Source organism: Scleropages formosus, chromosome 12 (assembly GCF_900964775.1).
Source record: "Scleropages formosus chromosome 12, fSclFor1.1, whole genome shotgun sequence".
NCBI classification, from domain to species: domain Eukaryota; kingdom Metazoa; phylum Chordata; class Actinopteri; order Osteoglossiformes; family Osteoglossidae; genus Scleropages; species Scleropages formosus.
This window is the reverse complement of record NC_041817.1, coordinates 2,289,229-2,315,690: the sequence shown is the minus strand read 5'-3', so window position 1 is coordinate 2,315,690 and position 26,462 is coordinate 2,289,229. Positions and strand designations below refer to the sequence as shown.

General features: G+C 42.0%; 1 protein-coding gene across 6 annotated transcripts in view; it reads right to left on the bottom strand.

The window, feature by feature from the left end:
• LOC108927929 (kalirin-like) overlaps positions 1–26,462 on the bottom strand; it is a 156,612-nt gene that overhangs the window by 26,156 nt on the left and 103,994 nt on the right. For 4 of the 6 annotated variants that reach the window (XM_029257014.1, XM_029257012.1, XM_018741574.2 and 1 more), the window contains 12 exons: positions 24,001–24,119; positions 23,700–23,766; positions 23,340–23,449; positions 22,903–22,972; positions 22,550–22,639; positions 22,093–22,185; positions 21,368–21,479; positions 20,637–20,827; positions 19,061–19,162; positions 18,484–18,626; positions 17,766–17,868; positions 7,881–8,127 (listed from right to left, as the gene is read on the bottom strand). In XM_029257014.1, the coding sequence (XP_029112847.1) occupies positions 7,881–8,127; positions 17,766–17,868; positions 18,484–18,626; positions 19,061–19,162; positions 20,637–20,827; positions 21,368–21,479; positions 22,093–22,185; positions 22,550–22,639; positions 22,903–22,972; positions 23,340–23,449; positions 23,700–23,766; positions 24,001–24,119 (1,447 nt within the window). Of the gene's footprint in view, positions 1–1,535; positions 1,727–7,880; positions 8,128–17,765; positions 17,869–18,483; positions 18,627–19,060; positions 19,163–20,636; positions 20,828–21,367; positions 21,480–22,092; positions 22,186–22,549; positions 22,640–22,902; positions 22,973–23,339; positions 23,450–23,699; positions 23,767–24,000; positions 24,120–26,462 lie in introns of those variants that run through there. The other 2 variants (XM_018741577.2, XM_029257013.1) reach the window with 2 other exon arrangements.

The following is a 26,462-nucleotide window of genomic DNA, read 5'->3' as shown; positions in this document are numbered from 1 at the left end:
GAAACCGGTTTTTCCATTACAAATCACTTCCACATTCTTCCACTGATGACACAACAATAATGTGTTCACATACCAGGAATATCTAAAAACGTGAATACTCTGTGTGTTGTCCCTTTAGTAATAAGCCTGGAAAATGTACCCGCAGTCAAAAATGTCTTTAATGTTGACATTAATGCTCTGCTGATTTAGCAAATAGAGTTGTTTTCTAGGTATTTTTCCTCCAAGTTGAAAAGAGCCACAGCAGGAAAAGTGCTTACAAAGAGGGCAAGGTAGTTGATAGTCTACTTACATAGCTTAGATATTTTGAAACAGACACTGTTTGTGGGTGCCTGCGTATCACAATATTTTCCCTTAGGGGGAACCTTCAAAGAGCTGCCCTTGTCAGATGAAAGGGGCGCTGTGCTGGATTTAGTTATCGCAGTGCTGCAGTGCTATACAATATTAACCAAAGCACCAAGTTTAGAAGCAAAAACAATAGGCAGCCGGAAGGCTCATTTTCTTCATTAACTTTACACTGTAATTTGTAATGTTAATGAAGTAAAATTAGCATGCTCAAGCCCATCGTTAAATAAACCTTTGTAGCTTTCAGTTTTAAACGGTCTTATTTGGAAAGTGTAAACATTCGCATGGTTTTATCATTCATTTCGAAGCGACCGCCTTCGGAGAGACTGCGGTGGTGCCAGGGCGGCTGATTTCCCCCAGGGGCCTGCGCTCATGATCTTGGTAATTTTTCTTGCCTCTCGCACCAGCAAGAGGCTTCCTAGGTTAATGGATAATAAGTGAGCACTTTAGGTCACATCAGCGTGGAGCCAAGGGTTACTTTGCCTGCGTCCTCTCCCCGGCCAAAGGGAAGCAGCAAGCTGTGCAAACAAAGTGACTCCGAAGGAGAGTCAATAGCAAAGCAAAATCGGAGTTTTCTCATTTCAGCAACAGAAAACATGCAATGTATCTTCACATGTTTGACTCGTATTTGAAAGGTGAAACCACAAGAAAACAATTTACGACACATGGAGGCACCTTTTTACACAGAAGTCCTTCTATTTTTACAATGCAGAAAATTTCAATATTATTCTAATATATAAATCACTGAAGTGGTTTGGATATACAGCTACACTTTGACCAACATTTTCTCACAGACAACGCAGTTATGTCTGTACTGTGCTGGACTGTTCATAAAATCCACTGAGCTGATAAGCGGTGCAGTTTACACAATAAATCACTGCACATGATAAGGTTACAAGCAGACTGACAGTTCTTGCTGCGCTGACTACTGATGAAAGTACAACTCTGAAAACACATGTACTAATTTACACAGCATGGCAGGATGAAAATCACTACTGCAAACCTCATTTCCATCATTAAAAATTAAGCACCCCATAAAAGTCCTTTGCAGAGATGTTTCCTGGGTTGATAGAGATTAATTGATTCTTTTCCATGAGAACAACATGCTCTTCCGATTACTTAACCTTGGCACCCCTACCCGTATTTCAGCACCATTCCAAAAGTTGAGTACATTGAATCTTCTGAGAACCTACCATGCAAGACGCTACACACCTGTCACACTGGAGCAGCAGCAGCAGCATTTTTCCACAAACCAGGCGCAGCACAAGCGGCAGGAACAGCACTCCCTCCCGCTTTTCATCATGCTCAAAGACTAGCTCATTGCAGAGCGAGAAACCCACGGAAAAAAGAGAGACAGGGCGACACACATGCAGTGTGCACTGCAGCCCAGGCATCAAGCCACTGTTCTAAGTTCATTGCGCTAAGCTCCACCGTGAGGGGAGGGACCAACTGCCTGGGGAGGAGCCAGGGTTGTGGGAGGGACAAGGGGAGAGGTGTTTAAACACTTACGGGACCATCGACCACTTCTTGTAAAATTACAGGATTAAAGAGATTTGATGAAGAGATTTATGTTACACTGTGCTTCAAATAGACTGTAAATGCACTTCTGAGCCACGCTGGTCATCCTGCTGTGAGAAACTGGCATAGCACTGACAGGCTTTTACATATAGGATGCCTATTGTTCTAAATCTCAGTTTCAATTTCTTAAATGTAACATTTTAATTTCTATGCCTAATAAGTACTTACACACTTGAATATTAAATTTTAAGAGGAACTGAAACATACCTCATAAGACTCAGTGAACTTACAGTATACTGTACACAAATACAAAAATAGACAGGGGCTGCTGTAGTATATGAAAAACAAAGGGAAAAAAAAAACAGCTAAGCATATTTTTAAGAATAAGTACTCTCCTCATGTTTTAAAATTATGCTTAGGAGTACGAAAGCCAAGGTAACTAAACAGTAACTAAATGAATTTCACAATAGTTACACGTAAAATACTCTTTTAAACCATGTCCTCAAAAACAACAGAAGGTGGTGCGTAAGGAAATGAAATCAAACAAAAAGTCCTTACATAACTTAGCGGCTGATCACAAACAAGTCTTTCAAGGTACTTAATAGTTTTCACACACACACCTGCATGCACACAAAGGTCAATGACAGCTGGGTACGTGACATACTACTATGAGTTTGCTCATTCTGAAACATTTCTGAGAATCAGTCTCAAGTCAAATGTAAAGTTAACCGATAAAGACCATAAGGAAGAGAGGCTTGTTCTTTGGACCATTTTTCAGAAGGAGTAAAGTGACTCCCATTGTCTGACAAGGTCCTCTGCACCATGGTTGTCCTACTTTTCGGCCCATTTGTACTGCAGATTTATCCCTGCCAGTGTGCCTCAATTCCTATTCTCAGCAGCATCATAACCATAAAAGTGATCAGCAGTTCACTGCCCATATAGTGGGACACACCGGTGTATTGATGGTTTGTTAACACAGACAGGGCTGGGAATTAAGGGGAATACAAGCAAGGAAACTCCACAGAGGATAATTATCTACAGCCACAGCATTCACATTGCCATTGTTCTCACTAAGATGGACCGGAATAGGTCAACCTCTGTAAACCTAGAGAGAGATCCTCCAGTAATAGTATTGCTTGGAGGATGTCTAACATTTTGGACAAGCTTTGCACAGTTGCCAAGGAAGTGCAAAAGTTAAGTCACAATTGATTGAGCATAACTGCACGTTCCGGTGGCATTGGACTCTTTACATAACTTAATCTGATGCACTTCGACACTGCAATCAAAATAATTTGTAATTTATTCCTAACTCAAAAATGTAGAAAAGTCTTGATTATAAAGACAAATACAGGGATTTATTTTTTCTTGAAGAATAACAGCATAGTCACAGGAATACTAGTACACTAAAGGCAATGAAAACTAGCTATTTTTGAAGCTGATGTTACAGAATTCAGGTGGCAAAAGGAAAACCACAAGCAGAGAAGTCTGAGTGAACCATCTTTGATGACACACAGTAATACATTTGCATTTTGACCTTAGCATGACTCGTATTTCTCACATTTTCTCAGTCGGCCCAAGAGTCATACCTTGGGCTACTTTCATTGTGGAGAAATGACCACAGGCTGTGCTCTGCTAAAATTTACACAGCCTTCTGCCACCACATTGCAAAAGTAGGCCATTCTCTCCATGTCAAGATGTGTAATAAACTCCCCAGTGGATGTGGAAAATACAGAGCTAATACATGTAGAGGATGAAGGCACGAGCTCACTAGTAGCCTCCATAATTGAAGAAATTTAGTCAGCTGAAACTAGCAGGGGGTGTGCGGTGGCGCAGCGGGTTTGACCGGGTCCCGTTCTCTGGTGAGTCTGGGGTTCAAGTCTTGCTTGGGGTGCCCTGCAACAGACTGGTGTCCCGTCCTGGGTGTGCTCCCTTCCCCTCCAGCCCTACACCCTGTGTTGCCGGGTTAGGCTCCGGCTCACTGCAACCCCGCCTGGGATACATGATTTCTGACGGTGTGTGAGTGTGTGTGAAACTAGTAGGATAGATTAGTTCAGTGAGATACACTGCCTGTCAAAAAAAAAGTCACCAACTGGATTTAACTAAACAAATAGGTAAGAGCCTTCCATTAGATAATTACTGTAGTGATTAATACGTTTCAGCTGGCAATAAGTTATTTAACCCTAAGCGATACAGTGAGTAGCTTCTCATTTTTTAAACAACCATGTTGGAAGACATAACCTGTGGTCGTGGAAAAGATGTTACTCTGTTTCAGAAGGGTCAAATTATTGGTCTGCATCAAGCAAAGAAAACAACTAAGGAGATTGCTGAAACTAATAAAATTGGGTTAAGAACTGTCCAACGCATTATTAAAACCTGGAAAGATAGTTGTGAACCATCATTTTCAAGGAAGAAATGTGGTTGGAAAAAATTTTGAATGATTGTGATCGGAGATCGCTTAAACGCTTGGTGAAATCAAATCGTAAAAAAACAACAGTATAACTCACAGCTCTGTTTAATAGTGAAAGTAAGAGCATTTCCACATGCACAATGTGAAGAGAACTGAAGGGATTGGGACTAAACAGCTGTGTAGCCTTAATAAAACCACTTATCAGTGAGGCAAATCGGAAAAAAAGGCTTCAGTGTGCTAGGGAGCATAAAGATTGGACTCTGGAGCAATGTAAAAAGGTCATGTGGTCTGATGAGTCCATGTTTACCCTCTTCCAGAGTGATGGGCGCATCAGGGTAAGAAGAGAGGTGGATGAAGTGATGCACCCATCATGCCTAGTGCCTACCATACAAGCCTGGGGGGCAGTGTTATGAAATGGGGTTGCTTCAGTTGGTCAGGTCTAGGTTCAGCAATGTTATGTGCCCAAAAAATGAGGTCAGCTGACTACCTGAATATACTGAATGACCAGGTTTTTCTATCAATGGATTTTTTCTTCCCTGATGGCACGGGCATATTCCAAGATGACAATGCCAGGATTCATCGGGCTCAAATTGTGAAAGAGTGGTTCAGGGAGCATGAGATATCATTTTCACACATGAATTGGCCACCACAGAGTCCAGACCTTAACCCCATTGAGAATCTTTGGGATGTGCTGGAGAAGACTTTGCAGCAGTCCGACTCTCTCATCATCAATACAAGATCTTGGCAAAAAATTAATGCAACTTTGGACGGAAATAAATGTTTTGACATGGCATAAGCTTATCGAAATGATGCCATGGCGAATGCGTGCCGTAATCAAAGCAAAAGGCGGTCCAACAAAATATTAGTGTGTGAGACTTTTTTTTGGCCAGGCAGTGTATATGCCATCTCTGAAGATCCCATTTACTACATAAAAGTTCTGCATACAGTTTTCATGGGCCTCCAGATCTTTAATCGCACTTCAATATAAACCAGTCCTCACAAATATAAATTTTTTCTTTGTTATCCTCAATGTGAAACACTCACTACTTGTCTACCAGTGAAGGCTGGGAAGAAATCATGCCAACATTACAACAAACTGGCTTCAATAACCACGCATGCAGAAACAATTAGGCAATAAAAGACTGAGTGGAAAAGTATTGCACACCTATATTAAGAACTAAATAATAATAAATAAATAATAAACTAACTAAATATCATCTATATTCTGATAAAGTTTTATGCAGCTACTTGTGTGATGAACATCGGTGCATATGGTGAAAGAAACTAACTGTTCTTAAGAATCACACGTCTGCAACTTCGTCTTTCTCCTTAGGTAATGCACAAATTGTATTTTCTATGAGATGTACATCGCTTTGGAGAAAAGGGTCTGCTAAATTAATAAATTTAAATGTAAATGTAAATGCCCAGTTCAAAACGAAAACACTTAAAATCAAGCAGAAGAAAATGGGGACTTGGGAGTAAGACATTAAGACCATTTGTTTATCATGTTCTGTCATCTCATCTAGACAATTCTATCATTTTATGACTCATGGAGTTCTAGTCTTTGTGGTTTTCTTCCTTAAACTGCACTGCATCTGTAGTCCTCTGTCTCCAGCAGCCTCTACAAGGAAGTCCAGTAAATATTACTAAATTCCCTTCCCTTCACGTCCTTCTTAGAGGTATTTTTAACATTTTTTTTTCAGTCAGGATACACAGGAATAGAAAGGCTTTTTGCATGTATGGCTTGAAAAGCTCTTTAAAGGATGTTTGAAATTTTCAATCACAAAACAAAGGAAATGAGGTGCTGAAGACGCAGGAAGTCCCACAAACAGTAACAGACTTCTGTCAGAGGCACATTTCTAGTGGAGGCTCAAACTTTGTGACCAGTAGACCTTCATTTATCCTACTGAAGAAAGGTTTGCATGTCCTACTTACCTGTCAGGAGGCTGCAAGTTACTGGCTAGTGGAAAAAGGAAAAAGTGACAAGTAGCTCATTCAACAAGGGGTTGACTACCCCTAATAATGGCCTCTGATTCTAACAAGTTGCTTTACCAATTTCTACTTTTACACCATTTCTACTAAATTTCGGTAGGTTACTGAACAGGCACATTCCATTAAAATACAGCAATTTGCTACAGGTGAAATGACACTGAATAAGCTTTAAATCAAGCTGTGGCCATATACCCTCTAGAGCAATTTACTACACTGACGAGAAGCTGAAAATCAGAAAATGAGAATCCAGCCTGTGTTTCACAGGAATCTGATCCACAATCATTCTGATCTGCATTTCAGACTGAAGGGACTATACTGCTTTGACAGACGAGCGTGAAATATAAGACCCTACAGTTGAAATCATCTGGTTAGATTATAAAGGGAACTGACAGAAACACACACACACATTTTCTGAACAGCTTGTCCCATACAGGGTCACGGGGAACCAGAGCCTACCCGGTAACACAGGGCGTAAGGCCGGAGGGGACACACCCAGGACGGGACGCCAGTCCGTCGCAAGGCACCCCAAGCGGGACTCGAACCCCAAACCCACTGGAGAGCAGGACCTGGTCCAACCCACTGCGCCACCGCGCCACCGCACCCCCGACAGAAACATAAATTGAAAAAAGCTGCAACTAAAGAAATGCAGCTTGAGGTACGAATGAAAAAAATACAGATTAATCATGAACAGGTTACATCAAAAATGAAATAGTTTGCATTGACTTTTCTACTTCTTTTAAAATGGGTATATTTCAAAAAAAGAACTACAAAAAAAAAAAAACTAAATAATTCCAAGTCTACTAAATAATATCAGTCTCAGAACTTTAATCAACAATGTCCCCTTGGCCTTTATTTGAGATTTGCCAATAGCCTTTCTGCTGTATTTCTGAACGCCAGCCCTTGTATCTGTCAAGTGCTGTGAAGTGTCAAAGCTCTAGTTCCAAAAAGGAAGCCGTTCACAGAGAGCCAAAGCTCTGACAGATCTCTACTTTCAAAAAAGCCCGCTACTCTTACTCACTTAAGTGTGTTTGGAGTGCTTCTGACAGAAAATCGCAAAATTCTGGGTAAATGTCAAGAACAATTAAAAAAAGGATTTAGTTTCTAAGCAGAGATTTGTTATTCCCTCCTGTACAAATTTTAACTGTTCCCTCTGAGGGATTCAAAGAACAGTTTCCAGACTAATCAAGAAAAATCAACCCAACATGATGATAAAGGGATCAGTGAAACTTAAAAAAAAAAAAAAATATAATACTCTGGAACATTTAGAAAAATTCACAAAAGTCATAAAAGCATTGCATTACATTATGACTTTCGTGTTCTGTAAAATGCTTATTAATTACCTTCTTTACAGGCCCTTTAATAAAATAATTATTTCCAATATTAAATGATCACAATGCAAAGACTGTTTTCAAAAAGTGCATGTTACTTGCTTCTGTTCTGCATAACTATGCAAAACAGCGACAGGACGCTGAGATTGAGGAAAAAGACAAAGACTGAAAAAATAAGGAAAGACACTTGATAGCTGGTGTGGCGAGTGCCAGCGAAGCACACACCCTCGTCTTTCCTTTGAAACCGCTGCAGCCGCAAACGGGAGTTGTGGTGAGGCGGGACACGACCTTACCTTTGCCTGTGGGGAAGAAGCACTCCATCTCCACGCTGCTGCGTGAGTGCGACACGCAGAGGGTGCTGCTGGGAACCAGGCCCTCCTGCGGGGGACTGCGGTCGGTGGTCCGCACGAGGCACCAGCCGGGCCGCTCGCTCGGTCGCTCCAGCAGCTCCACGGTCTGGCCCGTCTGGACGCTGAGCTCGCTGGCGCAGCCGGCGTTGAAGTCCTGAAGGACCACGGTGAGCTCACAGCCTCCGGAGAGCTGCCGAAGTGAGAGGGACAGGGATTCACTGACTTACTGAAGAGCAAACCGCTACACTCCCAAAACCAAAGTTACACCCATGGAATGAGAAAAGGTCTCAGTTTCACTCTGGGCCACATCCCAGTGTTTTCCATTCAGACGCTGGAGCAGAGAAACAAAGCTGGTCCCTCAAACCGGGATGCAGTGTGTAAACTTCAGCAAGGGACACTGACAGCAGAACAGTGATTCCTGCCCTTGTTCAATTATAAAAATACCAGTGGAAACGTTTAAGGCGTGTACAGCTGAAGTGTTTCAGGTTCTGCTTTCCTCAACCTTCTTTTACATGCACAAAACAAAAAAAGGCCACAGCGATCTATAAAAATAACTGCTTTGTAGAAAACACAATTTTAATACAATTTTACTCCATGATCAAAGCTGCTACTTCTCTTAAGTCACAAATTTGCAACCACATTAAAATGGTTCTATAGTCTCAAAGACTTAGTTAGTAGAACTGTTCTTTATTAATATACATTTATTTGTCTAGCTGAAGCTTTTCTCGAAAAAGACTTGTAATGTCAAATTACTTAAAATGATTTACTCCTGTATACAGCAGGGTAATTTTGACTGGAGCACGGTAAGCACCAAGTGTAAGGCAGCAGTTGCAAAAAGGCATCTAGCTTTCAGTACTCATACTTATAACTCATAACACACAGCTAACCTGTAACTGTAAACCTGTAACCTAAACTGTAATCTTGGATCTTAAGTGACCAATTAGATTTCTTCGGATTAAAATTACATGAAACTGATATAATAAAAAAAAAAAAAAAAAAACAGTGGTTATAGATCACGTAGGCTGGATATCTAGTGCATAATAGTGATTTAACTTCTTACTGACCTTCCCCACATATTATTGTTCCCACCCAGACCTCACTCTCGCACCCATGCAATGCAGTGTGAACTTCACCACAGCTCAATGTCCTTGAGTTCTCACCACTGACAGTGAAAAACAGGTAGAGAGAAGAACTGTGGATTTATACATTAATTCAGCCAGGTGCGTGATGAAGCAGAACTTCTACCAAAAAATGTTTCCTGCTACATTTTGAACAGAATCGGGGCTGTAAGAATGCAGCAAAGAAGCAGCACATTAATGGAGAGATGCTTGACTCAATGATAGATGGCCCCTGCTAATCACGAGCGTGTGAGTTTCGCACGGGGGAGCAGACGACTCCTCCGCTCATCCATCTCTCAATGTGTGATGCAACACCGAGCGCAGGAGCACGATTGCTAGAGTCCCAAAAGCTCGGAGGGATGGAATTCTGGTGCAGGCGAAAGTGAAACAAATGTTATAAAAACTGTAGCTGTGGAAATAGACTGCTGGTCCACTGGGGTTTATCACTTACATTTGGTTCCTGCAAACACTCTCCCTGTAGGCAATGGAGGCAAAACCATGTCAAACAGGTCAATATTCAAAAAAATGAATCCAGATTAATGTATGGCACAGTTAAATGTTCCCTCCAGTTTGACTTGAGTCGTCCGTGGCTATCTGCATATCTGCAAATGTAATCTGCACTGATTCACATACATAATTATGGATGTTTGTCATCAGACATTGCATTAAAATGTTCGATCTAACTGGATACTCACTAAGAAAACACTGGGGCACCTGACCATGTTTGCACAACCCATGAAAAACAAGCACAACAAAAAACAACATAATGACTTCAAAATGAATTCTGCAGAGGAAAAATCCCATGCAATAAAAAAGTTTAATTTAGTTTATGGTTTTCCCTGGGGTATAATCAATTAGTCACTCCCTGTGCATTACTAGCTCAGAGAGCTGAGGACTGAGAGTGTCTCTCTTACACCAGTCTGCTACTCCAACATTTACGTGCCATACTTTCACCCTCCATGGGTGCCATAATGGCACTGGTACCCTCTTCCATGAGTGTTCCTTTACAAAAAAGCTGATTACACAAGTATGCCCTAAAGTGTACGGAAGTGTGTCAGTTTGTGTCTATTGAACGGTGTGGGTGTACTTTCTTTATACTGTCTTATTCCCCTGAGGAATTTACTATTATTTTCTTCTTGTTGCATAATGTTTTTAGAACACTAAACACAGCACAGCAGCATAAAAACTGAAAATGTTCATTTGGCATCTGTTACTTGATTCAAAAGTTCCTTTGTATTTCATTTACTAATTTTGCATAACTAAGTCAGTGCATCCATGGCACTAGACCTCACCCATTTATCTCCTGCTGTTCTTCATTATCTCCAAGAAAAAGACATAGCCATCAGATGTGTACTGGAAACGACCAACAAAAAAACCTTATCAGATCGAAAGCTAGAGCATAAAAAATAAATATTTCACGTAAGACATTACACACTTGTATAGAGAATATCCCTACAGAAATATCCTGACCAGGTCTTAACACTGGAATTATTAGTAACCGATTTGCTTTAATATTGTTAATCATACAGGTGCAGAAACATTATTCTTGTCATTGTTAGCCTTCTATATTTATCTGAGATCTATGTGCAAAGCAGCTTACAGTGTCAAGGCTTGTACAATACAGTGCTTAAGAGTTTAAAAGTTTATCTGTGGTGAGCTCATAAGCTTGGACTAGGGTTCGACCACCAGTGTAAACTGCACACGGCTTGGGCCCAAGACAGTGCAGAGCTTTGCTGGTCAGTGGGTGTCAGCTGTAGAATCCACCTCCCATCCTAACACACACGGCAACCCGTTTCAGCTTATTACACTGAGTGACACGGTCTCTTTTTATTACTGTGGGGCTCAGTGGCACATCAAACCACTCAAGAGGTTATATTCATTTTTCACGTGACAACAAACAAGTCAGATCCATTGCTCTTAAACAGCGAGTGCAGTGAGACAGCATGCAGAAATTCATTCCCCTACTTCATGCTAAAGAGACCAAGACTACACTTCTGTATGTTTAATATTAGATTACCAGAGAATTTCAACACTTTAAAGAAGTTTCCATACATTAGCGATAACTACCGTTCAACCTCAGGTGTGGATGCACCTGCAGGAAGCAGGCGGTGCAAGTCGAGTTGCACCTTTTAAATACGAACCTTTTCGATGCAATACAAACAGCCTACGCTTGGCGATTCGGCAAGGGTGCTACCGAGTAGCATCTGGTTTTGGTTTGGCTTCAGCTACACAAACTATCACTTGTGTCACACATGCATGTTAATTCAAGGGCGTTTCACTACAGCGGACAGACAAATTAGTTATCACTTTAAATGCTGCGTTTTATTGTCACCGCAACGCTATAGAAAAGAAATTACTTCTAAATTAACGTGTAACGAAAATGAGCACACGAGACCCATAAACCAAGGGCAGTACTAAGACAACGTTTCCACTGTTATTTAGGAGTTTACAGTTTGTAGCTTCATGCTAAAACTAGCTATAGGCATATATGACAATTACAGAGAAAGACACAAAAGCACTGACTCATGTGCCCCGAGACTGGATCGAATTAAAATCTAAAAAGAACCTGGCAAATCAAATGAAATCTCTTTACAAGGTAATAATTCTTACTGAATTTGACACAGATTTGCAGAAATACGCTAAGCCGCATTCTGTGACTTTAGATGGGCTCTATGGGTTTTGCTTAAAACAGAAATCAGGCAAAAGCTAGTAATGCACAAATGACTGGAAGTCCTACCAACCAGATGGTGCTTGAACTGTCTGTGTTTATTGACAAGGAAATGATAGTATGTATATATGAGGTGTTAGAGAATAAATATATGTCATCTGGAAGATGTCATTTGGCAGGAATATGTGCGTTTTTCCAAATGAAAATTCTTTGTAAAACCTCCTCTCCACACACAAGACACAAGACAAAACAAGCTGTGGATTTCACAAGACAAAACAAGCTGGAAACCGTAATTTTTAAACCATTACAATTATTTTAAAAAGTCTCTTGACATCCAAATACTAATGGAAACTGCACTGGCAACAGAATTGATTGGACTATGGAAAGGATACAGGAAAGAACTCGTAAAATATTCAAGCTGAGCAGTCCCTGAGCAGTTAACCCTGGAAACGTATAATAGTCCAAATAAATTCTGGAATATCTGGTCACCCTTTTGGAACTTCTTAGACAATGTCTACATGACCACCCCAGATGACCACAGTAAATGTTTGCCCTTGTATTGTATCATGTATCTGTTTGCTTCAGCAGTTTCATGGTATACAGTTTATGGTTCCATGTTGCAGACACCCAGTTGTCTTCTGCAGTTAATCAGTCAAAGGAAAAAATTATTCCAAAATATATCTTGGGCACTCTTCTGCATATTCCACAGACTAAGAAAATAAAAACAAATCTGAAAAAAACACAAAACAAATAAAAAAAAAAAAACTATTTAATGCATTATCTAGAGCTGTTTTTAAAGAAAAACCACTTTTATCTAAACTTATTGTGTCAATAAGCGAGTGTTTTATTTATTCTAGTTTAAAATATACATTTTTGTGGAGCCAGACTGTATTTGAATGGAAGGCTCGAGAATATGTGAACTCAGGAAATGGTGAACTGTCTGGATTTCCAGCACCACAGTGGACTGCGTTCAGACAGTCTGGTCAAAAAGGACTGCTATTTCTGGGAACAGAGCTGGGCAAAGGTACTGAGAGGAGTAAACCTCCCAAAGTGCCACACCCCCTTTTGGTTTTTGAAACCAATGCGGTTAGTTCAAAACCAAATGCAAATCTGTTTCTGTGAACATAAATCATATACTATTCCAGAAGATGCAGAATGAAATGGTCAGAGTTTGACTGGATTTATATATAGCAATACACAGGTATGAAATATAGCCAAAGACAGAACAGGCTTTCTATATTAACTGTACTCTGTACTTTTGTTTACCACATTTCCCAGTGCTAGACAGAGCTACTGAATGAGCAATTCAGAGCTCAGCTGAGATTATGGATCTGTTTAGCTGATGCATATCTCACTATTGAGCCAGAGAAAGAAACAGAGAAAATGTATTTAGCTGCCATGCCAACGGACCAGACAAAAATTGGGACTCTTTTTTCAGCCATGGCGAGGACTGGTTGCCTGGTAACAATAGGCCTGCATCACAAAAGGGTAAACAGTGCCCAGGTTTGCATGTCTGCTCAACTGAGATCCTTTCATGCAGAGTCCCGAATGACATATATTTAATTTAAAGTTTAAAATCCCAATAAAATAATGCTTCGGGACTTTGTGGAGCATCTGCTTGTACAAAAAGAAAAATATAAACACTGATAAACAGCTATATCTGTTGACCAAACTGATAAGATGTTATAGCATGGTATAGATAATACACACACACACACACACACATTTTCAGAACCGCTTGTCCCTTACGGGGTCACGGGGAACCGGAGCCTACCCGGCAACACAGGGCGTAAGGCCAGAGGGGGAAGGGGACACACCCAGGACGGGACGCCAGTCCGTCACAAGGCACCCCAAGCGGGACTCGAACCCCAGACCCACCGGAGAGTAGGACTGCGGTCCAACCCACTGCGCCACCGCACCCCCGGTATAGATAATATTCTTGTCAAATATGACAGTAATGATTAGTAACACCCCATGTACAATATAGCGCACACAGTCTATGTAACAGACTAAATGTTTTACAAATATGGAAAATCTATGTATAACAACGCACAAATTTTACCTTTCTTTAGAATGAACAACTGTGTGTCTAAAGGTTTACTAAAAGAATTTGCTGAGCTGGCAAAAACCCTAAAGCATTGTGTTAATGTATTGTTTCTGAAATGGATTCAGATACATATCTTCAGCTGCTCTCTGAAGGCCAGTCATGCTTTAAAAAATAATTTTCACACTATGCGGTACATCCCCTGGCCAAAATTTCCAGACGAACTGGACTGGGATCCAAAAGACTTTCTTAAAATGCAACGTAAGCCAAGGCACAGAGGATGCCATTAGTCAGCTGGGACTGTTCAAAGTTCTAGCCTCAGTAAGTGAAAAATAACACACATCTATTAAATATAATCTTTCAAAAACTCTGCCAAAATGATCCTTCGTACATCTGCATGGATATTTCAGCATTGCAAAATCATTTAAGGAAATACAATCCATTATGAAGCAAATCCAGCTAAACTATCACAAGCACAATTAGTAATGTAGATACCACAGTGTTTGTACATTTTAATTATTTATAATCCCAAAGATGTTCTGCTGTAACTTACACGTATGCTATCCCTGCACAGTTTAAAGCTCATCCACTTTGGCATGGTGGCTCTGGATCGACTCCTCTTCAGGCACGTAAAGCCAAGGAAGCAGTAAAAATACCCAGTTTCCTTTTGGGCGTCGGGTACACCAACACGGTCTCACGCCCAGCCCAGCAGCCCGTGCCCCGCCAGAGGGATCCTGGTGAACCGGGGCGGTGGGACAGCGAGCCAGGGAAGGGAGAATCCTGAGCACGCTGCCTTGCACGGGAGAGGGAGCACGAGGACAATCTTGTGACCCCCGGATGCAACGGTGATACTCACCGAATGGGCCTGTTATAGCAGCCTGAGAGGAAGAGCTAATTCATTTGATTCATATGATTTGCTTTGCAAACGCTAATGAAAAAAAGCCATTCAGCCTGTTCAGTTCAATGTGGTGATGGCCAAGAAAGTGAGGCAGAGAAAAATGCTGGCTTTGTATAGCACACTACTCCAAAAAGGGCACATCCACCAGCAAAAACCGTTTAAGAGCGATGCCCGTTCAGTGAAGATTTAAAAGAACCTACGATCACAAAAGCCCAGATCAAACACTGAAACACAGTGAGAAATCCTTATCATGTCAGTAGTCATAACACACATAATAAATGTAAGCAGTGTATCAGAACTTATCTTCTTCTTAGACTTCTATGCATATTTGAGGTGCTCAGTTAAAATCCTCCTTGGTAATCAAATCCTTGCCTTTCATGGTCTTAATTACATTCAGAAAGTGAATGTGTGTGAACGAAAGGTTTCCTACTGGCGGAATCGGAGATGGACCACTGGAAAGGGCTTTCTAGAACATTCCATTTGTTATCATTGGCCTACGCTACAGAATATCACACACACACACAGTTTCAGAACCACTTGTCCCAGACAGGGACACGGGGAACCGGAGCCTACCCGGTAACACAGGGCGTAAGGCCGGAGGGGGAGGGGACACACCCAGGACGGGACGCCAGTCCGTCGCAAGGCACCCCAAGCGGGACTCGAACCCCAGACCCACCGGAGAGCAGGACCCGATCCAACCCACTGCGCCCCCCCTACAGAATATCAAGCTTGCAGAAAGTGAAGGCTCTGAAGACTTCCAAGTGTCAGGGTAAAAATTCCCTGTTTGTGAGGAAGAGGAGTAGGAGGACAAAGAGGAGGTGGATGAGCCATCGGTCAAATTGTACAGCTTGTGTTTGTATGCAACAGCATGCTGTCTACCATCAGCAAAAAAAAGCAAATGGCTTTGAAACATTTCTACAAAAAGGAACAACTGACTGAGACAAGCATAAGAGAAAACAGGAAAAACTCTTGCCATTCATACACTGTAAGTAAAATGTGTCAAATATGTACGTTTGACAGTTTTTGTGGTTTTAATTTTTTGTAGTTTTCTGCTCATAACAATGGGGCTTGATGGTGCAGTGGGTTTGGCCTATGCCTGCTCTCTGGCGGGTCTGGGGTTCGAGTCCCGCTTGTGGTGCCTTGTGACGAACTGGCGTCCCGTCCTGGGTGTGTCCCCTCCCCCTTCGGCCCTGTGCCGCCGGGTTAGGCTCCGGCTCACCGCGACCCTGCCTGGGATAAGCGGTTTCAGTCAATGTTTGTGTGTGTGGTCATAATGATATTAACAGCCAATCACATGGAAGTCAGGTAATCACACACACACACACACACATTTTCAGAACCGCTTGTCCCATACGGGGTCACGGGGAACCGGAGCCTAACCCGGCAACTCAGGGCGCAAGGCCGGAGGGGGAGGGGACACACCCAGGACGGGACGCCAGTCCGTCGCAAGGCACCCCAAGCGGGACTCGAACCCCAGACCCACCGGAGAGCAGGACTGCGGTCCAACCCACTGCGCCACCGCACCCCCTTAATTAAGTATATTCATTTCAATTTGAGTTAGCTGATCCTTTGTTCCAAAGCAACTTCCAAGGAAAAGCTACTTACAATTATTTACCCGTTTTTATAGCTGGGTATTTTTTCTTTAACTTGAGCAGCTCAGGGCATATAACTTGCCTGAGAAGGGACTGAAACCAGTAACCTCTAACTCCAAAGATGGTGGCTCTAATCAGCACACTACCTGCTGCCCCTAATTCATGCACGAAAAAGGTCACTATGTTAAGCCATATGCATGTTAAGCATGTCTTTTCCTTTCCCTCTTCTTGCACCGGTGCGACTGCCCGGAAACGAGAGCAAGGGACAGTCGGAGCTCTGATGAGGAACCCCAGTGACGCGAGAAAAAAGGGTTCAGTCGCAGTGTGCTGTAAACACTGGAGGAGATTAAAGGGAGCATGCTGCCCAGGGATAAATACAAGGCCAAAGTTCTTGCCAAAATGGATTTGCAGCCTGGTTTCTACCAAGCAGGTACTATTTCCAAAAACACCGTTTCATTTTTTTCGAGGCCATATTCACCGTGTGTCCAGTCCCTTTTTATCTCTATGTTGTATACATCTTTATGTCATCAAAAAAAAAAAAAATTGCATAGATTTTACAAAAAATAGAGGCTGGAAAACCTCATGGCTTTCCAAAAACACTGAGTGAAATGTGCAACTGGATCAGTTTTCAGAGCAGAGTGCACTTAGACCTGAGAGGCTTCACAGGCTGGGTGATGAGAAAATGGCAGGGTCCATCTGTAACAGGACCAGGGTTGCTCTCTGGTCACGAAATCACCAACACGACGGAATGCTCCCAGGAAAAACACTGGCTAACTGCACACTCCCAGAAAAGCGAGCGCGGCTGCTGCTCATAAACAAGACCATGCGTGACTGGGACGGTGCTTTCATGTGTAAAATAATACGTGCGCCGGTCACTCTGTGCGTGTGTGCAGTGTTTCGTCTTTATTTTTATTTTTTATTTTGTCTTTTACCGCTAAACTGAGGCCATTTTCTGAAATATTTTACAATTTTAGTCATTAACGAAAATTAAGTTGAAATAAAGTTCTCATGGGTACAACAGCAGGGCCCCTTTTTGAAATCGAACTGGCAGCCTTCAGGTAACAAAATATGTGTATTTAAAACCTATGCTGCATGCTTCATCTCTTAATGCTGAAGGATGTTTATGGGGTGTGATGTCTATAATAAAATTCCACTTTGTGCCATCATTATTCTTGTCACAAAAAATGACTGATGTCATTTTTTGACACAGTATCATTTACTTTTATTAATTTTTTTATCACCATTTTTAAGATCATGTCAGGTGAACGTGCTCAGCTCAAATGAAAATGTTAAAGACTGCGCTTGTTTGCTGGTATCCCAACTGTATGTAGTCATAACTCAAGGTAAAAAAAAAGGACAGCGCTGTCAAACTTAGTAAACAACCAATGTTGTAAGGCAGCAGTTAAGGTAACTCTTAAGAAATTAAGGCAAGCGGTTAAAATGAATCATATGTGGCTGGATTTGAGTTTGGAGATAATGCGCAGTGAAAGGGAAGTGGCTCGTGTTACCTTGTCACTGTCCACTGTGTTCTGCGATGTCCTGGAGGCAATGGAGATGGTGTCCGGCTGACTGCTGCCATCACCCTGACTGTCCGCATCGTCTCCAGCTTCCCTGAGGAGCAACAATGCACATTAGAAACATATCCAGGACTATGGACTCGGTATATACAAAATAGCACTCTTTTTTTTGTGAAATGGAAGGGAGATTCATCTTTCCAAATTCACTGAAAAAACAGCACAATTAAGTCATGGGAGGTGTGGTGGTGCAGCAGGTTTGGCCCGTGCCTGCTCTCTGGCGGGTCGGGGGTTCGAACCCCACTTGGGGTGCCTTGTGATGGACTGGCATCCTGTCCTGGGTGTGGCCCCTCCCCTTCCAGCCCTACGCCCTGTGCTGCCGGTTTACGCTCCGGCTCACCGCGACCCCACTTGGGGATGAGCAGTTTCAGTGTGTGTGAGACAATTAAGTCACTTCAGTGTCACAGTAAAGGTGCTCAAACAGGTGTTCTGTGTCCAACCAATTTCTAGTAAGTGACATACTAAATATCAAACATCTAAACTAAAAAGTGATTATTTATTTCATTGTATTTTATTTAGCTGCCGTACGTGTCTAATTTTAACAGTAAAATTGTGTGAGTCACTAGAACTCATGGTATAGTACATATTAACAACTTCACCGATGTTTCGCGTAACACGACCCGCAGGCAGCCCTGGGGTGGCAGATGCTCACCTCTTGCTGCTGTTGCGTTGCTTAGCGGGAGTCTTTGGTAAGTGGATAGGCTCCTTTAGCGCCCCCTTCAGGTGAATGATTCGCTCTTGAATTACCTCCCGGATGTTCTTTATCCACTCCTGCTTTACTTCGATATTTGATGCCTACAGACAGACAGTCAAGTTTTTTAAACTTTTCACTGAATGACCTGTGGTCCTGAATCAGTGCAGTTGACATATAGACAACATGGTTACTTGGCTACTGGCACTCCGACAGGGTTATGGCGAAACACCCATTGCAGCAAGGTCGCTTCAAGCGTCAGAGTGAACAGCACTGAGCCATAATGGCTTCGACTCCATTTCAGTGTTCAGTGTCAAGCAGAGATTCCTTGTACTAGACGCAAAAGTATAATATTTGTACGTAAGTGGAACTCGGGCCATCGTTAGCTTTACTTTACTGCAGTGCATGCACACTGTTGGAGCCCAAGATGATGAAATTAAGATGACTTGAGATTACACCCTGGGAAAAAAGCCTCCTGGCAGCATGGAAAAGTATTCTGAGATGCATGACAAAGACACCAGGATGACTGTGGCCATACCTTGAGAACAGTTTTATTGTCAGACGAAGGGGTCCTTCCAGCCCACAGAGCAAATTTACAAGGATCCCCCTCAATGTGCTCTGTTACTCCCAGTTCTGATGTCTGAAAACAGGTAAATAGAGAAACTAACATCACAAACATATACAAAGATCACTGAAATTTCCCTTTTAACTGATCTGATATTAGCTCTAATTTATGTATTTATTTCTCATTTATACATATATCCAGTGAAGTGGGAGTATTGAAAGGAAAACTGCCTTGTACTTCTTGAAGAAGACAATTTATAACAGTAAACCGTTTAAAATCTTCAAGAACACTCAAAATCCAGCTAAACCTGCATGTACGAGTTTGGGTGAATAAAAGATCCTGTACTTGATTAGATGTCATGCGACATCTGCCTCCTGGAAGGTGTATCCATTTGAATATTCAAAATACTAAGCCCGCAGCTAAGACAAAGAAACGTGTGCTGTACAACACTGACTATAAATGTAAAATCTCATTTCCCTGTTTCCCCCCAGGACCGTATTCAGATGAGCGGAACAGTTGGCCCCGGACACGCACATATTCTTTCATCATTAATACATTATGAATGGGAGTTTTGATTAAGGCTTCAAAGTTCTCCCATCTGCTTCACATTACAGACATTCAGCACCCGCTGTGTGTTTGGATCTCGCAGCCTCGATTCAGAAGCACTCTAATCCCTGACACAGATCGGCGCCGAGGGTCTTTCATTACACCGAGACCCCACGTTTTCACATCACCCTCGAATAACCTACTGGCCCCCACCCTCGTTCCCGTTAATCCCTTTTTTGGTCCCCCCCCATCCCCAGGTCTCAGGCTGTTTCACGCTCCACTGGGAAGGCTGAACTGACAGGTGTGGACGACTCAGGAGCGCACCTGCTGAATCTCTGATGAGGCCAATGGGTGGGGGGGGCAAACAGACCCAGAGCCAGAAAAGCTGCCTCTGAAACCCTGCTTTACATAAGGAGGGATGGCATCTCAGCCAGCAAAAATACAGCCGTGCATTTCCTTTTCACTGCAACATTAACTCCCGGCAGTCTCATCCTGTAGCATTTATCTTCTCCGGACTGTGGGGCCTGGGGGAAAGCGCACCGTGCCTGTTACGTATCTGGGTCACTGGCGTCCTTCCTCACCCCCCTTTTGGAAGTGATTCCACGTTCATCTTTGAAACGGTGCATGCAGAACCTCACGCTGCTACTCTGATATCTCATCATAAAAAAATCACCATGTTTTCACCCAAAATGGAACCTGTACGCTGCTGCCCACCTCAACCTGTGTCCAAAAGCACGTACACCTCAAACAGCTTATTCTAACCATGACTTATAATAACCGCTTTATTATTATTTGAAGTCACGATAGCAAAAACTGAAAACGTTTAAGATATTGGAAATTCAAACTCTATAGCTCTCACTGGAACACACTCATGCAGTAGGTGGTTTCCCTGTAGCTTCCAGTATAAAGGACTTTTATTGCATGCTGTGCCTGTATATTTGTCTGTGTGTATGTGTATGAGCGGAAGCGGGACAACATGAGCAGCAGGAAGGCCTCATCCTACCAGCAGCTTATTCTTGTAAACATATTTGGTGCGTCCTGCCGAATCCTTGATCTCCTTACTGAACACCAGCGAGATCTCAAAAAGGAAGAGATGGCGGTCCCGGCCCTTCCGGATCAGGGATTTGGGATCCCACACTTGGAAGGTGTCCTGAAGGATGAGCTCCCCCTGGACGTCAAGGTTCTCATCAAATCCTACAGGAAGTAACATCATAGAGTACTCAGCGAGTTCTGTAAGATTATTCAACACCAGTCACCAAAGCTGCCAGACCAATTCTAGAACGGACAGTCTTGGATTAACTGTGAACTGAACCTTAATATTTTCACAGGATATATGAGTCTGAATATTTTTTCGTGCCGTTTCCACGTGCATGAGTAAAATCTCTCTTTGAGGTGCAAATCATCAGTGCCGTGCTGATCGGAGGAGTTACACAGCAGGCGGGCGAGAGATTGCTCGGGAAAGGTGCTTCATAGCCATCAGAAGAGATACCCTGACTGGTCAGTCCTCCAGTCTCCAGGTTTGCTCTCTCGCTAGGGCTCTTCAGAAGGAAACATCTCAGACTCAGTGTGCAATCTGCTAGGCCACGGCTGTGCTGGCTAAAGGGGCCTTAGCCCTGTGAGCCACTGTGCGAACCCTAATGGAATGATGTTCTAACTGCAGAGTGCTGCCGTGAAACATTGGCCACTTGCTTCCCAGATCTTCTGTCTGCTCCAACAAACAGCCTCTTCTCATACCTTCCAGCATGCTGACGTGCATAGCATCATTGGCTCTCTTCGGGACGCTCAGCATGACCTCCAGGCCGTCCTTGATTTCTCCCTTCCCCTCCTCGCAGCACGTCAGCAGCTCCTGCCCACAGAGTAGCAAGCTCCGATAAGAGGTCCGTCGCTCTCCGCTGCTTTGTTTCCAGGTCCATTAACTTACTGGGGAGCATTTTCTTTAGAGCAGTTTGCATAGCTGACATTGTTCTCATGTGTAAATTTGACCATGTGTAAATGTGCCTGCGAGAAATGCAATGAACTTAAGCGGCACTGTTTGCTGTAAATAATGCATGTAAAAAATGTTTCAAAAGAAAGTTAAAAGAGCATTACAGGCATTTCAAAGGTACGGAGAATAAGAATCGTCAGCCAATACAGACAAAAGGGGCAGCTCCACAAAAGACTTCAGGTACATGGTCTACAGTTCATTGGGAGGATTTTGCCTGAGAATTTGGACAAAGACATTGTCTCTATATTTTTATTCTGTAATACATTTCCAGGAAAACATTTTGAAACAATACAAGCAAAAAATTTATTTAAATTTGCATAATTACATATACAGTAGGTTTTCAGCAATTCTCCAGATTGTAGCCGAACGAAGCTCATTGCGCTCGCTGCGAGAAGCGAAAGCAACACGGTTTCCCACCTCAAACCAGGCAAAATGGAACAGAGCCTCTTGAAAAGTGCTCCCTCACACTGCGTACCTTCAGCAGGAGCTGATACTTTGTGATCCTCTGCACTGGTTTGATCAAGTATGAGGAGATGGAGTTGGCCAGGCCGTGCCGCTGCTGAATTTCCTGCAGAATTAATTACATTGTTAAGAAACAGGAGTTCATAAATTTTGTAATGGACTTACAACGAAGTAGCACTAAAGTCTGTAATGTCTGTAATTAATTAGACTCGCTGCCTAACAGTAGACAAGAGGGAATGTGGAACAAGGGAATACAAGTACAAACTTTGCAGTTCAGATAATAAACAGCTCCATGGCTCCATCTGTCTGTTAGTTGGGTGTATTGTCCCATTATGGTCTCCTAAATTACTACAGTGTTTATTTAAACATAATAATAAATAATAATAATAATCATACAGAATTGCACCAGAAACAAAGTGAAAAGAGTATAACTTAAGAAACATGCACAGAACAGCAAAAGTGAAACATACATCAAAGAAGGTCCCAGCATGCTCCAGGATGAGTTGACTGGAATCTGGTTTATTTTTACAGTATGTTACATACATGTTGAATTTATCAGCCTGCAAAGAAAACAGAGAAAATTCTACACTGATAACTCTGTATATATCCAGGACCAAAGTGTCACAGAGAAGTAAATTTAACTTTGTCATTTTTCGAGAGTCACTCAAGCTTCAATATCATCAGAAACAATCACGTGACTATCTGCATGCATCTATAAAAAGAGATTTTTTTACACATCTGTACCTAACTATGGGGCGCAGAACCATGTTTGCGCTAAATGATGCCTGAAAACAAAAAACTTCAAAAAAACTCAACACCTTACCCAAGTAACAAAACAATGTCCCACATCTTCCGGAAGTTGTTCATAATTCACAAGTTCTTTCAGAAAAATGCTGAAATAAAAACAAATTACAAATTATAAGTATTGCTAAAACAACAACTGCAAATAGCTATAATTTTAAAAAATTATACCAGCATTTACTTTGCATATACAACATACTGTACGTAATGTGATATGAATTAAGAGTACTGGTTGGACATCATGCCTTACATATCATATCTTATCAGTTTTTTTCCAACTTATCTAAAGTTTTATAATGGATATGAGGCATACAGCCATTTCACTTGGTTCTTGTTCAGTGTTAAACAGTTTCAAACTGTAATTTATGCATCTTAGAAATTTCACGGGAATATTTCAAAACAGTCAGTGTGAGATGTTTAGCTAAAATCCTTCTGGGAAAAAATCCTATAGTCACATACTTATTGTGGAAATCATAAATCTCCTGAATATTCCCGAATATGACATGTTCCTTGTTGACGATTCCCGGCGGAATTTCCTCCACCCCGCTTGTCATCTCCCATAAGTAGGTCTAGGGCAGAAAGACAAAATAAATTAACCTTCCCATCATGCACCACTGCAGACAATGACCTTCCATCTCCCGGGTGCAATTTGGTCATTATTGCTTATTGATTGCAAGTGTATATGTGCGCGCCTCTTTCCAGAAACCTGTCGAGATGAATTATAATAAACATCCACAACATCTTTGATTTACTTGATTATGTGAAAGTAATGTCTCTTGAAAATGAATCCATTCAAGGGTCCCTGGAGATACTGCTTACCTCTAAACACTCGTGCAAGTCCCTGACGTAAGCCTTTTCCGTTTGAAGAAGTTCAGCCATTATAAACCTAAAAAATATATCACAAAGCTAATCACAATATGAATACCGTAAAAAGTGTAGGATGAACATTATGCCTCCATACCAAATCATCTGAAAGTTTCTTAAGCCCAAGCAATAAATTTTGCTACACTTGGCCTAAATAGATTAAAGAAAAAACGCCAAGTGTATCGTCTGGTATTTTGGAGGCAAGATGCTTATTTTAAGGCGTTGTTGACCGTTTAACAGATCTTTCAGGACTCACTCTTTCTTTCTGGCAGACTTCCTCTTCTCCTCATTGACCTCATGGTTCGGGTCCCGGAGCTTCACCTCCGGGTCAGTCAGGCTGGCCGGGATGATGTCCAGCTCCAAGTCTTTGTTATCCTAACAGTGAAACACTGCAGGCCTCACGCTCATGGCCAGCTTTCCCCTCACAGACCTGCTCTCTACAGCCTCTTTGTGAAATTAACGTAAATTCTTCTAGGCTCCTATTTTGCATTTGCATCAAGAGTTTCCAAGTTTGCAGGCTTCTTCCAAAACATTCCTGCTGTAACGCAAACATCTTTAAATCATCTTGCATAAAGGCACCAGTTTAGGTAAAAAATAAATTCCTTCCAATCTGCTCAGAGCCCCATGCCCTCTATTGCTGCACTGATCCATCTGGATCATTGCTGTCCTAAGTGGATAAGCAGTTCCTGAAAATTACTGATGTACAGATGGATGAATAGCGTGAGTAATGAGCTCACAAATCTAATTTGTATGTAGCAAATGGCGTATGTGCTACCTAACTTGAAAAACTGAAAACGAAAGCAAGCTCTCCGCTGTTACACCTAGTACTCGTTTCCCAGGCCTTTTCTGTTTGAGATGTTGTGTCAGCTTTGCTCAAATAGGAAAGATCTTTGCCATGTTAAAGCACAAACTATACATGCACATTTATATTTATTCATTTAGCAGATGCTTTCCCCAATATGACTTATAACACAGAGTAAACAAGGGCGTTTCACGACACACAATAAGCTTTAGATACAGATACATGATTGTCGAAGCAGTTAGTTTGCTTACCACTGGTTTTGACCACTGCTCATTAAATAAGTCACTGTCTTTAGAACTGATGTGAAATAAAAAGGTCATTGTCGTACATATGAAGCAGATTTATATATCTGTTAGGGGATTAGAAAAGGAGCAGCTACAAATGGGATGTATTTTAATAACAAGATACACAAACTACATTGATAGTGGTTTGTTGCAATATGACTTCAAACGTTTCACTTTTGTGTTTTCTGACTCCAGCACCACTGCTAAATAACATTAATAACAAGTACTTCACTTATTTAAGCATATTAAATATTTTTTAAATAGTACATTAAATGTTTATTCATAATTTACTGTGTTATTGTATTGCACTTTGTATGTTCTCCTTGTGTTCGTGTGGGTTTAATTTGGGTGCTCCAGTTTCCTCCCACAGTCCAAAGACATTTCTCAAGTGAATTGGTGACCCTAAATTAACCATAATGTGTGTGTGTATGTGAGAGTGTGTTGCTCTGGTGTATAGATGAGATACATGCACTGTAGTGTATGTACCACTGAAGGTCACACACACACACACACACACATTTTCAGAACCGCTTGTCCTATACGGGGTCACGGGGAACCGGAGCCTACCCGGCAACACAGGGCGTTAGGCCAGAGGGGGAAGGGGACAAACCCAGGACGGGACGCCAGTCCACCGCAAGGCACCCCAAGCGGGACTCAAACCCCAGACCCACCGGAGAGCAGGACTGTGGTCCAACCCACTGCGCCATCGCACCCCCGACCCACTGAAGGTCATCTTACTTTTTCAAAGTGAATCACTGTGGAGAGAAGCATCTGCTAAATTAACAAATATAAACATAAATGCAAACTGAATTTTCCCAAAAGTCTCTGACACACTGAATACACTGTATGTTTGCATTAGTACATCAGTAAGTGCATCCGCTAAAAATAAAAATAACCCAGTGTAAAACGTCATGTAACACCGCTGCCATTTGCCTTTGGCGGGACGACAGAATATCTACTGGTGCTGGTTTAGGGCCCCCCTCGGACCCCCCAGCTGTCTGTGTGTATTGGCAGAAGCACGCTACAGGGAAGGTGACTGCTATTCCTGTCCAGCCTTGTCCCACCAGCAGGTAATGTAGGCCATGCTGCATGGCGGCCTTTTCAAGGGGAATGATGCCGAGACCCATTTCAGCTTGTAACAAAGGCACCTTCCTTTAGGTGAGACACACACCACATTTGCTTTGTCATAATACAGTGTACATGATCCAATTAGTAATGGACCGGACAGATCTGTGGACATATAGTAAAGCTGTGGTTTTATTAACTTTGCTTTTATGAACAATTTTACCTATTGAAATCAATTCAGTGTAATTTAGAAAATCTATGAGGGAAACATGGGAAAAATCTTACTCAAACTTATTACACAAAAGCCATGTTCAATTTAGAAAATTATCTTTCTGTTGTCATTCTCTTAAAGCTATGAATAGCAACGATTCTTTAGGGAATGTGAAACAAACGCAGAATGGAAAATGAAAAGACTGCATGATGATAGTAGATGCATTGCCCTTGAATTGTACATCACTTCAACTCCCAAAAACATTTCTTGTCTCATTCCCAGTATCAAGACAGAGTGAGGAACCTACTTTTAAAATATAGTTTTCATTACTAGCAGCTTAAGGCATGGGTCCTGAA